The sequence below is a fragment of the Lethenteron reissneri genome, chromosome 48 (genome assembly GCF_015708825.2).
Source record: "Lethenteron reissneri isolate LAM-NWPU_2019-01 chromosome 48, ASM1570882v1, whole genome shotgun sequence".
Lineage (NCBI taxonomy): Eukaryota > Metazoa > Chordata > Hyperoartia > Petromyzontiformes > Petromyzontidae > Lethenteron > Lethenteron reissneri.
Genome location: NC_083826.1, coordinates 4,406,967 through 4,419,511, shown reverse-complemented (window position 1 = coordinate 4,419,511; position 12,545 = coordinate 4,406,967). Strand labels below are relative to the sequence as shown.

Here is a 12,545-nt window from a genome sequence, read left to right as displayed (position 1 = left end):
GGTGTGTGTCTGTGTGTATCAGTGTGGTGGTGGTGGTGTGTGTCAGGGTGCTGGTGGTGGTGTGTCAGGGTTCTGGTGGTGGTGTGTGTCTGTGTGTGTCAGTGTGGTGGTGGTGGTAGTGTGTCAGGATGCTGGTGGTGGTGTGTCAGGGTGCTGGTGGTGGTGTGTGTCTGTGTGTGTCAGTGTGGTGGTGGTGGTAGTGTGTCAGGATGCTGGTGGTGGTGTGTCAGGGTGCTGGTGGTGGTGTGTGTCTGTGTGTGTCAGTGTGGTGGTGGTGGTAGTGTGTGTATCACAGTGTGGTGGTGTGTGTCAGGGTGCTAGTGGTGTGTGTGTCAGTGTGATGGTGGTAGCGTGTGTCTGTGTGTGTCAGTGTGGTGGTGTGTGTCAGGGTGCTGGTGGTGGTGTGTGTCTGTGTGTGTCAGAGTGGTGGTGGTGGTGTGTGTCCGTGTGTATCAGTGTGGTGGTGGTGTGTGTCAGGGTGCTGGTGTGTGTCAGGGTGCTGGTGGTGGTGTGTGTCTGTGTGTGTCAGTGTGGTGGTGTGTGTCAGGGTGCAGGTGGTGGTGGTGTGTGTCTGTGTGTGTCAGAGTGGTGGTGGTGGTGGTGGAGGGAGCTTCCCGGCAGGTCTCTGAGGGCCTTCATTAGTGGGCTCCAGGAACGGGCTCCAGACGAATGGCTGCAGTAGGTGAGACGGGAGGGCAGGGAGGAGGGATGCCAGATTTGTCTCACACCTCCACCCCCCCGTACCCCCCCCCCCACCGCCCCCCCCCCCACCTCGTTAGCTCGCAGAAAGATGGAACGAAAAAATTGTCCCATTTTATTCTCTGCTGCTGCCGCTGCCGTGGTGACGACGACGGGAGAGAGAGAGAGAGGGCACCGGCTTCGTGGCTAATAGGAAAAACAAGCGCACGCCCCGCGGTGACCCCTGCTTGCCCTGCTGAGGTCAGAGCGATGTGCAGCTCAGCGGACCGGAGATGTTTGTGTGCATGTGCGTGCGTGTGTGTGCGTATGTGCACGTGTGTGTGTGCGTGTGTGTGCGCGTGTGTGTGCGCGTGTGGAAGCAGGAGTGTAGCGGTGAGCGCTACGCTGCGCTACGAACCCGGCGACTCCGAGTTCGATTCCCGCTCACGGTCAACACCGGTGACGATGAACTGAGCAGGTCCTGGGCCTCCCATAGGTCGACTCAGCCTCAAATGAGTACCTGGCACGGTGTGTAAACATCGCCACTGGGGAGACAAAGGCGGCTGTGTGTTGGTTTTGGCCCCCCACCCCCCCTCGTGTGCCGTGCCGGTAGCCTTCGTAGGTGCTGCTACTCGCTAACGGCACTTGCCCCGGCAGTCTGTTACAGGCTACACGGGGGATCTCTTGTGTGAGCGTGCATGTCTGTGTGTTACTCTCTGCTCTAGTCTCCCCCCCCCCCTACCCCCCGCCGAGGATGATGGCAATGTCTCATCACGACTCGGACGCGTCACACGCTGACCCGCTCGCCCTCTCGCCATCTCGCCCACTCGCCCGCCTGCTCGCTCGCTCCGTCTCCCCGTGTCTCCTCACCTCGTGAGCCGTGTCCGTGTCGTCTCTGCGGGCGTCCACGTCGGACACGTGTCTCCTCACCCGGTGAGCCGACTCCCCATCGTCGCCCTCGTCATCGCTCACCACGTCCTACGGGGGAGGAGGTGGTGGAGGAGGTGGTGGAGGTGGAGGAGGTGGAGGTGGTGGAGGAGGTGGTGGAGATGGTGGAGGTGGAGGAGGTGGAGGAGGTGGAGAAGGAGGTGGAGGAGGTGGAGGAGGTGCAGGAGGTGGTGGAGGAGGAGGTGGAGGAGGTGGAGGAGATGGAGCAGGAGGTGGTGGAGGAGGTGGTGGAGGAGGTGGTGGAGGAGGTAATAAGGAGGTGGAGGAGGTGGAGGAGGTGGAGGAGATGGAGCAGGAGGTGGTGGAGGAGGTGGTGGAGGAGGTAAGAAGGAGGTGGAGGAGGAGGTGGAGGAGGTGGAGGAGGTGGAGGAGATGGAGCAGGAGGTGGTGGAGGAGGTGGTGGAGGAGGTAATAAGGAGGTGGAGGAGGTGGAGGAGGTGGTGGAGGAGGTGGTGGTGGAGGAGGTGGAGGTGGTGGAGGAGGTGGAGGAGATGGTGGAGGTGGAGGAGGTAGAGGTGGAGGAGGTGGAGGTGGAGAAGGAGGTGGAGGAGGTGGTGGAGGAGGTGGAGGAGGTGGAGGAGGTGGTGGAGGAGGTGGAGGAGGTGGTGGAGGAGGAAGTGGAGGAGGAGGTGGTGGAGGTGGTGGAGGAGGTGGTGGAGGAGGTGGTGGAGGAAGTTGGAGCAAGAGGTGGAGGAGGTGGAGGAGGAATAGGATTTTACAAACAGTGCAGGACACAGACACGAGGACACGTGCAACACGAGACAGGGAGACACAGGAAGACACACACCGACAGACACAAAGACGCAGACAACACAAAGATCCCCCCCTTAATACAGCTTTCACAGACTGTCGGAGCAAGTGCTGTTAGCGAGCGGCACCGATGAAGGCCGGCACGGCACACGAGGCGGTGGGTGGCCACAGCACCGCACCTCCGATTATCACGGTCGGCTACGTACGGTGCCAAAGAAGTTCAACATACATACATATACCACGCCCGACCGCCTTTGTCTCCCTGGACACGTACAAAGACGCACACACACTTCTAGATTTGAAGCTTTCGTGACTGCAAGTATTCATATTCTTAGGTGTTCGGTAAAGTCACGTAGGTAAAAAATTTAAATTAATAAAAGTAAAATAAAAAATTTAAATTAAAATTGATAAAAGCTAAATAAATATAAATTTTAATTTTTTACCTACGTGACTCTACCGAAAACCTAAGAATACGCACACACACACACGCACTCGCTCACCTTGTGCTTGTGTGCTGACTTGACCTCTTTGAACCCAAAGCGTCCCTTTGCCATCTTTGCGAGTGACACACGCAGACACACACAGACGTACAAACAGAGGTAAAGGTCCCCCAGATAGCCCACGGAGGCTGCTGGGCCCAAGGGTTGTTAAGCGAGTAGGACTGGCTCTGACCATCACTCGCCACTGACGTTATCGCCGGGGCCGGGAATCAAACTTGTGTCACCAGGTCCGTGCTATGCATTGTGGGGCAAGTGCTGTTAGCGAGCGGCACCTTTGAAGGCCGGAACAGTACACGAGGGGGTGGGTGGCCAGCACCACGCCCGCCCACCTTTGTCTTCCCACTGGCGATGTTTACTACACACCGCACCAGGTACTAAATTGAGGCTGAGTCGACCTAGGGTTCACATAATTATCGTCACTGGTGTTGGCCGTGAGTGAGAATTGAAGCTGGGTCGCCGGGTTGCAAGCGGAGCGCGCTAACCGCTACACTGCCGCTCCTCACACACTCGCACACACAGAGAAACAAACACACAGACACACACACACAGAGACACACACACACTCTCACACACACACACGCTCTCACACAGAGAGACACACTCACACACACACACTCTCACACACACACACACGGATACCGTAGCAACTTGTAACTCTGAGCCACCACCGCCGCACGGCGTCCGCTCATCGCTCTCGTAGAGAGGGAGAGGGAACGAGTCGGAGACAGGGGACGACTCAAAGAGAGAGGACGACTCAGAGAGACAGAGGACGACTCAGAGAGAGAGGATGACTCAGAGAGACAGAGGACGACTCAGAGAGAGAGATAAGACGACTCAGAGAGAGAGAGGACGACTAGGAGGCGCCAGGAGGAGGAACCACAGCCTCGGAGCGGGAAGGCAGCAGTAGCAGCAGCCGCACGGTGGCTACTCGACCGTCCACGATACATTTCAGGCCTTCATCATCCAAACGAACGCGCGGGAGGAAACCGGAGCGCCACGAAGAACACCCACGCGTGCGAGCGTGCGTGGGTGCGTGCGAGCGTGCGAGCGAGGGTGCGTGCGTGCGAGCGTGCGAGCGTGGGTGCGTGCGAGCGTGGGTGCGTGCGAGGGTGCGTGCGTGCGAGCGTGGGTGCGAGCGTGGGTATGTGCGTGCGAGCGAGCGTGCGTGCGAGCGTGGGTGCGTGCGTGCGAGCGTGGGTGGGTGCGTGCGAGCGTGTGTGTGTGCGTGCGAGCGTGGGTACATGTATGCGTGCGAGCGTGCGAGCGTGTGTGTGTGCGAGCGTGTGTGTGCGTGCGAGCGTGCGAGCGTGCTGTGGGTACATGCATGCATGCATGCATGCGTGGGTGCGTGCGAGCGTGCGAGCATGCGTGCGAGCGAGCGTGTGTGCGTGCGAGCGTGCGAGCGTGCGAGCGTGCGTGGGTACATGCATGCATGCATGCGTGGGTGCGTGCGTGCGAGCGTGCTGCGAGCGTGCGTGCGTGCGAGCGAGCGTGCGAGCGTGCGCGGGTGCGAGGGGCCAACGACTCCATCCCGTCGCACAGACGGAGCAACTGGGCCGGGGGCGGCGGTGAGGGAGCCTCCTCTTGACGCGCGAGGCAGACTCGCTTCCACGCTCCGCCAACAGGCGGCAGCCGCCTCGTACGACGGCGTTCAAAGTGCGGCCGCGTGCCCCTTGCGCAGCCGCACATTGGGAGGAGAGCGGCCAGGGGGGGGGGGGGAGCCGGGGGGGGGGGCCGGGGGGGGGGGCGGGGGCTGTCGGCTCGTCCCGTTGCGCGGAGCAACGTCGGCGAGTGAAGTTCACGCGGGGAAATTAATCCGGCGACGCGGCGACAAGCGTGAAATGGCCGCGAGGAACGAGCGAGCGAGCGTGCTAAGGGGTTAACGAGTGGGTGAATGAGAGAGTAAGTGAATGAAAGAATGAGCGAGCGAGGTAATTGATAAACGAATGAGTTGATGGCAACGAGTGAATGAATGACAATGAGTGAATGTGTGTGACTACACACGTTCACTCATGTGTGAGTGACTGAATGAGTTGATTAATAAATGAGTCGATACATTACTGGTTGAATATGTGAATGAGATAACGAATTATAGAAAGTCTGAAAGAATAAGTGACAAGAATCAATGAAAAAGTCAATGCTGAAATAGTGAATCCATGAGTGAATGCACGAATGCATTAATGCACGGGTGAATGAGTTTGTGAGTGAATGAGCGAGCGGGCATGTGTGTGAATACATGGGTTAACGAATGGGTGAATGAGAGAGTAAATGAATGAAAAAATGAATAACCGAGGTAATGAATATTCGAATTAGTTGATGGCAACAAGTGAATGTGTGAATACACATTCATGAGTTAAATGATAAATTCGTCAACACATTAGTGCATGACTTAATACTTGAATGAGATAGTAAATGATAGAATGTCTGAAAGAATGAAGGAGCCAATGCTGAAATAGTGAATCCATGAGTGAATGCATTAATGCATTAATACACGGATGAATGAGTTTGGTGAATGAATGAGTGAGTGAATGAGTGCTGGTGACAGGCTCACAAATCGGTACATGGACTTCATGGCTGGGTTGGCCTTGGTCATCAGGGACATGAAAGCACCCCCACCTTTCTACAGGAGACACGGGGAGACACGGGGAGAGACGGTGAGACACGGGGAGACACGGTGAGACACGGGGAGACACGGAGAGACACGAGGAGACACGGGGAGACACGGGGAGAGACGGTGAGACATGGGGAGACACGGGGAGACACGGGGAGAGACGGTGAGACACGGGGAGAGACGGTGAGATGCGGTGAGACATGGTGAGACACGGGGAGACACGGGGAGAAACGGTGAGACACGGGGAGACACGGTGCTACACGGGGAGAGACGGTGAGACGCGGGGAGAGACGGTGAGACACGGTGAGACACGGTGAGACACGGGGAGAGACGGTGAGACGCGGGGAGAGACGGTGAGATGCGGTGAGACACGGTGAGACACGGGGAGACACGGTGCTACACGGGGAGAGACGGTGAGACGCGGGGAGAGACGGTGAGACACGGTGAGACACGGTGAGACACGGGGAGAGACGGTGAGACGCGGGGAGAGACGGTGAGAGACGGTGAGGCACGGGGAGACACGGTGAGACACGGTGAGACACGGTGAGACACGGGGAGAGACGGTGAGACGCGGGGAGACACTGGGAGACACGGTGAGATGGTGAGACACGGTGAGACACGGTGAGACACGGGGAGACACTGGGAGACACGGTGAGATGGTGAGACACGGTGAGACACGGGGAGGACGGTGAGACACGGTGAGGCACGGGGAGACACGGTGAGACACGGGGAGAGACGGTGAGACACGGTGAGGCACGGGGAGACACGGTGAGACACGGGGAGAGACGGTGTGACACGGTGAGACACGGTGAGACATGGGGAGACACGGGGAGAGACGGTGAGACGCGGGGACATGGGGAGACACGGTGAGACACGGTGAGACACGGGGAGATACGGGGAGAGACGGTGAGATGCGGGGAGAGACGGTGAGACGCGGGGACATGGGGAGACACGGGGAGAAACGGTGAGACACGGGGAGATACGGGGAGACACGGTGAGACATGGGGAGACACGGGGAGAGATGGTGAGACACGGGGAGACACGGTGAGACATGGGGAGAGACGGTGAGACGCGGGGAGAGACGGTGAGAGACGGTGAGGCACGGGGAGACACGGTGAGACACGGTGAGACACGGTGAGACACGGGGAGAGACGGTGAGACGCGAGGAGACACTGGGAGACACGGTGAGATGGTGAGACACGGTGAGACACGGTGAGACACGGGGAGACACTGGGAGACACGGTAAGATGGTGAGACACGGTGAGACACGGGGAGAGACGGTGAGACACGGTGAGGCACGGGGAGACACGGTGAGACACGGGGAGAGACGGTGAGACACAGTGAGGCACGGGGAGACACGGTGAGACACGGGGAGAGACGGTGTGACACGGTGAGACACGGTGAGACATGGGGAGACACGGGGAGAGACGGTGAGACGCGGGGACATGGGGAGACACGGTGAGACACGGTGAGACACGGGGAGATACGGGGAGAGACGGTGAGACGTGGGGAGAGACGGTGAGACGCGGGGACATGGGGGGACACGGTGAGACACGGTGAGACACGGGGAGATACGGGGAGACACGGTGAGACATGGGGAGACACGGGGAGAGATGGTGAGACACGGGGAGACACGGTGAGACATGGGGAGACACGGGGAGAGACGGTGAGACGCGGGGAGACACGGTGAGACACGGTGAGACACGGTGACACATGGGGAGACACGGGGAGAGACGGTGAGACGCGGGGACACAAGGGGACACGGTGAGACACGGGGAGACACGGGGAGACACGGGGAGACACGGGGAGAGATGGTGAGACGTGGGGACATGGGGGGACACGGTGAGACACGGTGAGACACGGGGAGACACGGTGAGACACGGTGAGACACAGGGAGAAATGGGGAGGCGGTGAGACACGGGGGAGACACGGGGGAGACACGGGGGAGACACGGGGGAGACACGGGGAGAGACGGTGAGACACGGGGAGACACGGTGAGACACGGGGAGACACGGGGAGACATGGTGAGACACAGTGAGACACGGGGAGACACTGGGAGACACGGTGACACATGGGGAGACACGGGGAGAGACGGCGAGACACGGTGAGACACGGTGAGACACGGGGAGACACGGGGAGACACGGTGAGACACGGTGAGACACGGGGAGACACGGTGAGACACGGGGAGACATGGGGAGACACGGGGAGACGGTGTTGGGTCAGAGGGCGTCATGGTGGTGAGTGACACAGAATGTCACCACGAGTGTCACTCACCTTGACAGTGAGGAGCCACTGCTGGTACGACTTGGCACTCCCTGTGACACAAAGACAAAGATCCCCCATATAGCCTTCAACAGAAAGTTGGGGCAAGTGCTGTTAGCGAGCAGCACCTATGAAGGCCGGCACGGCACACGAGGGAAGTGGGTGGCCAGCACCACGCCCAGCCGCTTTTGTCTCCCCAGTGGAGATATTTACACACCGCACCAGGTACTCATTTTGAGGCCGAGTCGACCTAGGGGAGGCCCACGACCGATTCAGATAATCGTCACTGGTGTTGGGCGTGAGCGGGAATCGAACCCGGATTACCGGGTTCGTAGCGCAGTGCGCTAACTGCGAACACCGCCGCTCCCCACACGTACACGCACACACACACACGTACACACACGTACACGCACACGTACACACACACACACACACGTACACACACGCACACGTACACACACACGTACACACACACGTACACACACACACACACACGCACGTACACGCACACGTACACGCACACACACATACACACACACGTACAGACACACGTACACACACACACACGTACACACACACACACGTACACACACACGTACACACACACACACACACGCACGTACACGCACACGTACACGCACACACGTACACACACGCACACGTACACACACGCACACGTACACACACCACACGTACACACACACGTACACGCACACACACACACGTACAAACACACGCACACACACACGCACACACACACACACGTACACACACACGCACACGTACACGCACACGTACACGCACCGCTGCCTCCCCTCTGCACACATGTCACATGGGTGGACTGCTCTGGTTGAGCACAATCGTGTGGGGAGGGGGGGTGGGGGGAGATGGGGGTGGGCCTCAGGCCCTGGAGTGAAGGGGGAGCTCATGGGGGGGGGGTCGGTGGGCCCTGGGAGGACAGTGGGCCCTGGTGCGGGGAGGGGGGGGGGGCGGTGGGCCCTGGAGGGTCAGCGGGGGCCCAAAGTGCTGGTAGACCCTGGGGGGGGGGGGGGGGCGGTGGGCCCTGGAACGGAGGAGGAGGAGGTGGTCACCCTTGGAGTATCCGCCCAGGGTGATCTCTTCCTCAAAGAGGTCGCTGAAGCCTACGCCGGCGTTGAGCAACTCCAGCCTCCCGTCGATGAACTGGGGACGACACAGGCAAAGGTCCCCCATGTAGCCTGCACACGTACACCGCTCGGGGGCAAGTGCGGGCAGGGAGCTGACGTACGCACGGCACACTTCATCCAGCGGTGGATTGACCACGGCTGTTGGTGATACGTAAGATAAAAGATCCCCCCCATGTAGCTCACACCGACTGTTGGGACAAGTTGTGTAAAAGCAAAGCAACGATTTAAAGTCTTCACCTTCTTGGTTCTTTCGGTAAAGTCACGTAGAAGGGAAATAATAAAATAATAAAAATAATACATAATTAAATAATTCTCATGACGTTTCGACCACAACACAAGCAGCCGTCCTCAGGTGAAGAACAGGTCTGTCGGAAAAACAGCGTCTGAATGAAACATCAGAAAACAGCGTCCGAATGAACAAGACCTGAATGAACAAGACCTGTTCTTCACCTGAGGACGGCTGCTTGCGTTGTGGCCGAAACGTCGTGAGAATTATTTTATTATGTTTTTAAATTATTATTTTATTATTTCCCTTCTACGTGACTTTACCGAAAGAACCAAGAAGAGCAAAACAACGATTAAGTGCGGCACTATGGAACCTCCACCGTGGGCCGCCTGAGACTGACCCTCCACTGTGGGCCCCTCCACGATAGGCCCTCCGTCGTGGGCCCTCCGCCGTGGGCCCTCCACAGTGCGTTGGGAGATGCCTGGGAACTCCAAGACCCCCCCCCCCTCCTGTGTCCCTCACAGCCTCCGGCCCAACCCCTGTCAACACCTCGTGAGACCCCCTAGAGACCCCCCCCCACCCGGCTAGAGGATCCCACATGGAATGTACCATGGAGTTCCAAGGTTAGGGGGGGGGGTTGTGGTAGGAGAGTGTGAGAGGCTGTGTTTCCAGTAGTATGCAGGCGCTCACGATTAAGATGACGATGCACGTGTGTGTGCGTGTGTGTGTGTTGCCCAGCCACCGCATGCCTAAACAGCTTTTGTTCGGCCGGATCGAGGGGGCTAAACGGGCGCGGCACGGGCTAGAGAAGAGATGGAGTGATGTGGTACAGGAGGACGTGGAGCTGAGTGGACTTGCCGATGACTGGTACCAGCGGTGTCAAGATCGGCCTCAGTGGAGGAGGCTCGTGAAGGACACTACTGGGCAGTTGGAGGCAGTCGCCCTCCAACAACAATGGAGGGCGGAGGAGCGACGCTCACAACAACGAGCGGAGCGTCGGGTGGCTAAAGCACAGCAAATTGGCACAGTAGGGGGCACAGGTGGTGCATCAGCCAGTCATCTCGGTCATCTCGGTCAGTCGACCCGTGGCACCTGCTGGGTCTGCCCCGTGACCTCCTGCCAGCGGGCGTTCGACACTTCACGTGATAGCCTCAAGGTGCACATGGCCTGGCACAAGCATCGTGGTGATATCACCGCCACTTAGTGGTGAATGGCGGTTGTTGTTGTTGAACTTCTTTCGCACCGTACGTAGCCGACCGTGCTGATCGAGAGGTGAAGGATAAATGATGCCGATATTACTGATGGTCATGCCGATGAATGTGACGTTGATGACGACAGTGAACAGCTTGCTGATGATCACGTTGATGACGATGTTGATGATGATGATCATAAAGATTATCGCGTTGATGATGATGATGGTGGCAATGACGATGATCACGTTGATGACGATGTTGATGATGATCATGCTGATGAATGTGACGTTGATGACGACGGTGAACAGCTTGCTGATGATCACGTTGATGACGATCTTGTTGATGATGATCATAACGATGATCACGTTGATGACGATCTTGTTGATGATGATCATAACAATTATCGCGTTGATGATGATGATGGTGGCAATGACGATGATCACGTTGATGAACGATGTTGATGATGATCATGCTGATGAATGTGATGTTGATGACGGTGAGCAGCTTGCTGATGATCACGTTGATGACGATCTTGTTGATGATGATCATAACGATGATCACGTTGATGACGATCTTGTTGATGATGATCATAACGATTATCGCGTTGATGATGATGATGGTGGCAATGACGATGATCACGGTGATGCTGACAAGTGATGAACATCATGCTGATGATGATCACCATGATGATATTTGGACTTAATCCCCCTCCCCTCCCCCCGGTATACAATGGTAGAGTCTACGGGTGACCGGTCGGTCCGTGTCTCTCATCACCCCCGCGGAACACCCCACTCAGGGAGGGGGGGGGGGCAGAGGGGGGTGGGGGGGACATGACACCTGCTGGGTGGGAGTCTAGTGGTGTCTTCAGGGGCCTGTATTGTGTCTCGCTTCTCGCTTGCATTGTGCGTGGGTGGGTGTGCGTGGGTGGGTGTGCGTGAGTGGGTGAGTGCGCGTGGGTGAGTGCGGGTGGGAGAGTGTGCGTGGGTGAGTGCGCGTGGGTGAGTGCGCGTGGGTGAGTGGGTGAGTGTGCGTGGGTGAGTGTGCGTGGGTGAGTGTGCGTGGGTGAGTGCGCGTGGGTGAGTGCGCGTGGGTGAGTGCGCGTGGGTGAGTGCGCGTGGGTGAGTGTGCGTGGGTGAGTGTGCGTGGGTGAGTGTGCGTGGGTGAGTGTGCGTGGGTGAGTGTGCGTGGGTGAGTGTGCATGGGTGAGTATGCGTGGATGAGTGTGCATGGGTGGGTGTGCCTGGGTGAGTGCGCGTGGGCGAGTGCGCGTGCGCGTGGGCGAGTGCGCGTGGGTGAGTGCGCGTGGGTGAGTGCGCGTAGGTGAGTGTCTGGGTGAGTGGTTGGGTGAGTGGCTGGCTGGGTGAGTGGCTGGGTGAGTGTCTGGGTGAGTGTCTGGGTGAGTGGCTGGCTAGGTGAGTGGCTGGGTGAGTGGCTGGGTGAGTGGCTGGGCGAGTGACTAGCCGAGCGAGCGGCTTGGTGGGCGACTAGCTGGGTAGGCTGGCGACACTGCTCACCGTGTCTCCCCTCCCGCCTGTCGTGCCACTGCCTTGCGTGTGACGCAAGGAAACCAGCAGCGATGACATTCTCTCTCTCTCTCTCAAATCCCTCTCTCTGTCTCTATGTATATCTCTCTCTTTTTTCTCTCTCTCTCCGTCACCGCAGTTTCTCGCCGTGACTCATCCTCCGCGCAATTTCTATCGAAGAGAAAATAAACCCACACGGCAGAATGTCTCACAAATTCAGTCATCGGCGTTATCTGCCAACGGGCAACCAACTCCGCACTTTAATCGCGCGAGAATGATAAACAAAATAGGCTTCGGTCTCTCGCTCGCTCTCTGTCCGCAACCCTCTCTCTCTTCCCTCACCCTCCCTCTCTCACCATCTCTCTCACCCACTCTCACCGCTCACTCCTATCTCTCCCCTGCCCTATCTTTCTCCCTCTCTCACACTCACCCTCTCACCCTCTCTCTCCCACTCTCTCTCTCTGTGTTTGCCTCTCTTCCCCCCGCGTCTCTCTCACTCTTGCCCTCTCTCTTTCTCTCGACAAAATTAAATTCAACAAGATGACGTTACCGTTGGCCAGCCTTCAGAGATCACACGCGTACATAAATAATTATAGACATGCAAATACACACACGGATTACAAAGACAAAGCTCACATGTATGACCTTAATAGACTGACTGGGGCAAGTGCTGTTAGCGAGTAGCAG

General features: G+C 57.9%; 1 protein-coding gene across 1 annotated transcript in view; it reads right to left on the bottom strand.

The window, feature by feature from the left end:
* Positions 1–12,545, bottom strand: part of LOC133354706 (DENN domain-containing protein 1B-like) — a 67,817-nt gene that overhangs the window by 10,232 nt on the left and 45,040 nt on the right. The window contains exons 14-18 of the mRNA XM_061571759.1: positions 8,842–8,932; positions 7,763–7,803; positions 5,428–5,496; positions 2,877–2,930; positions 1,549–1,656 (exon numbers count right to left, since the gene is read on the bottom strand). Of these exons, the coding sequence (XP_061427743.1) occupies positions 1,549–1,656; positions 2,877–2,930; positions 5,428–5,496; positions 7,763–7,803; positions 8,842–8,932 (363 nt within the window). The remainder of the gene's footprint in view (positions 1–1,548; positions 1,657–2,876; positions 2,931–5,427; positions 5,497–7,762; positions 7,804–8,841; positions 8,933–12,545) is intronic.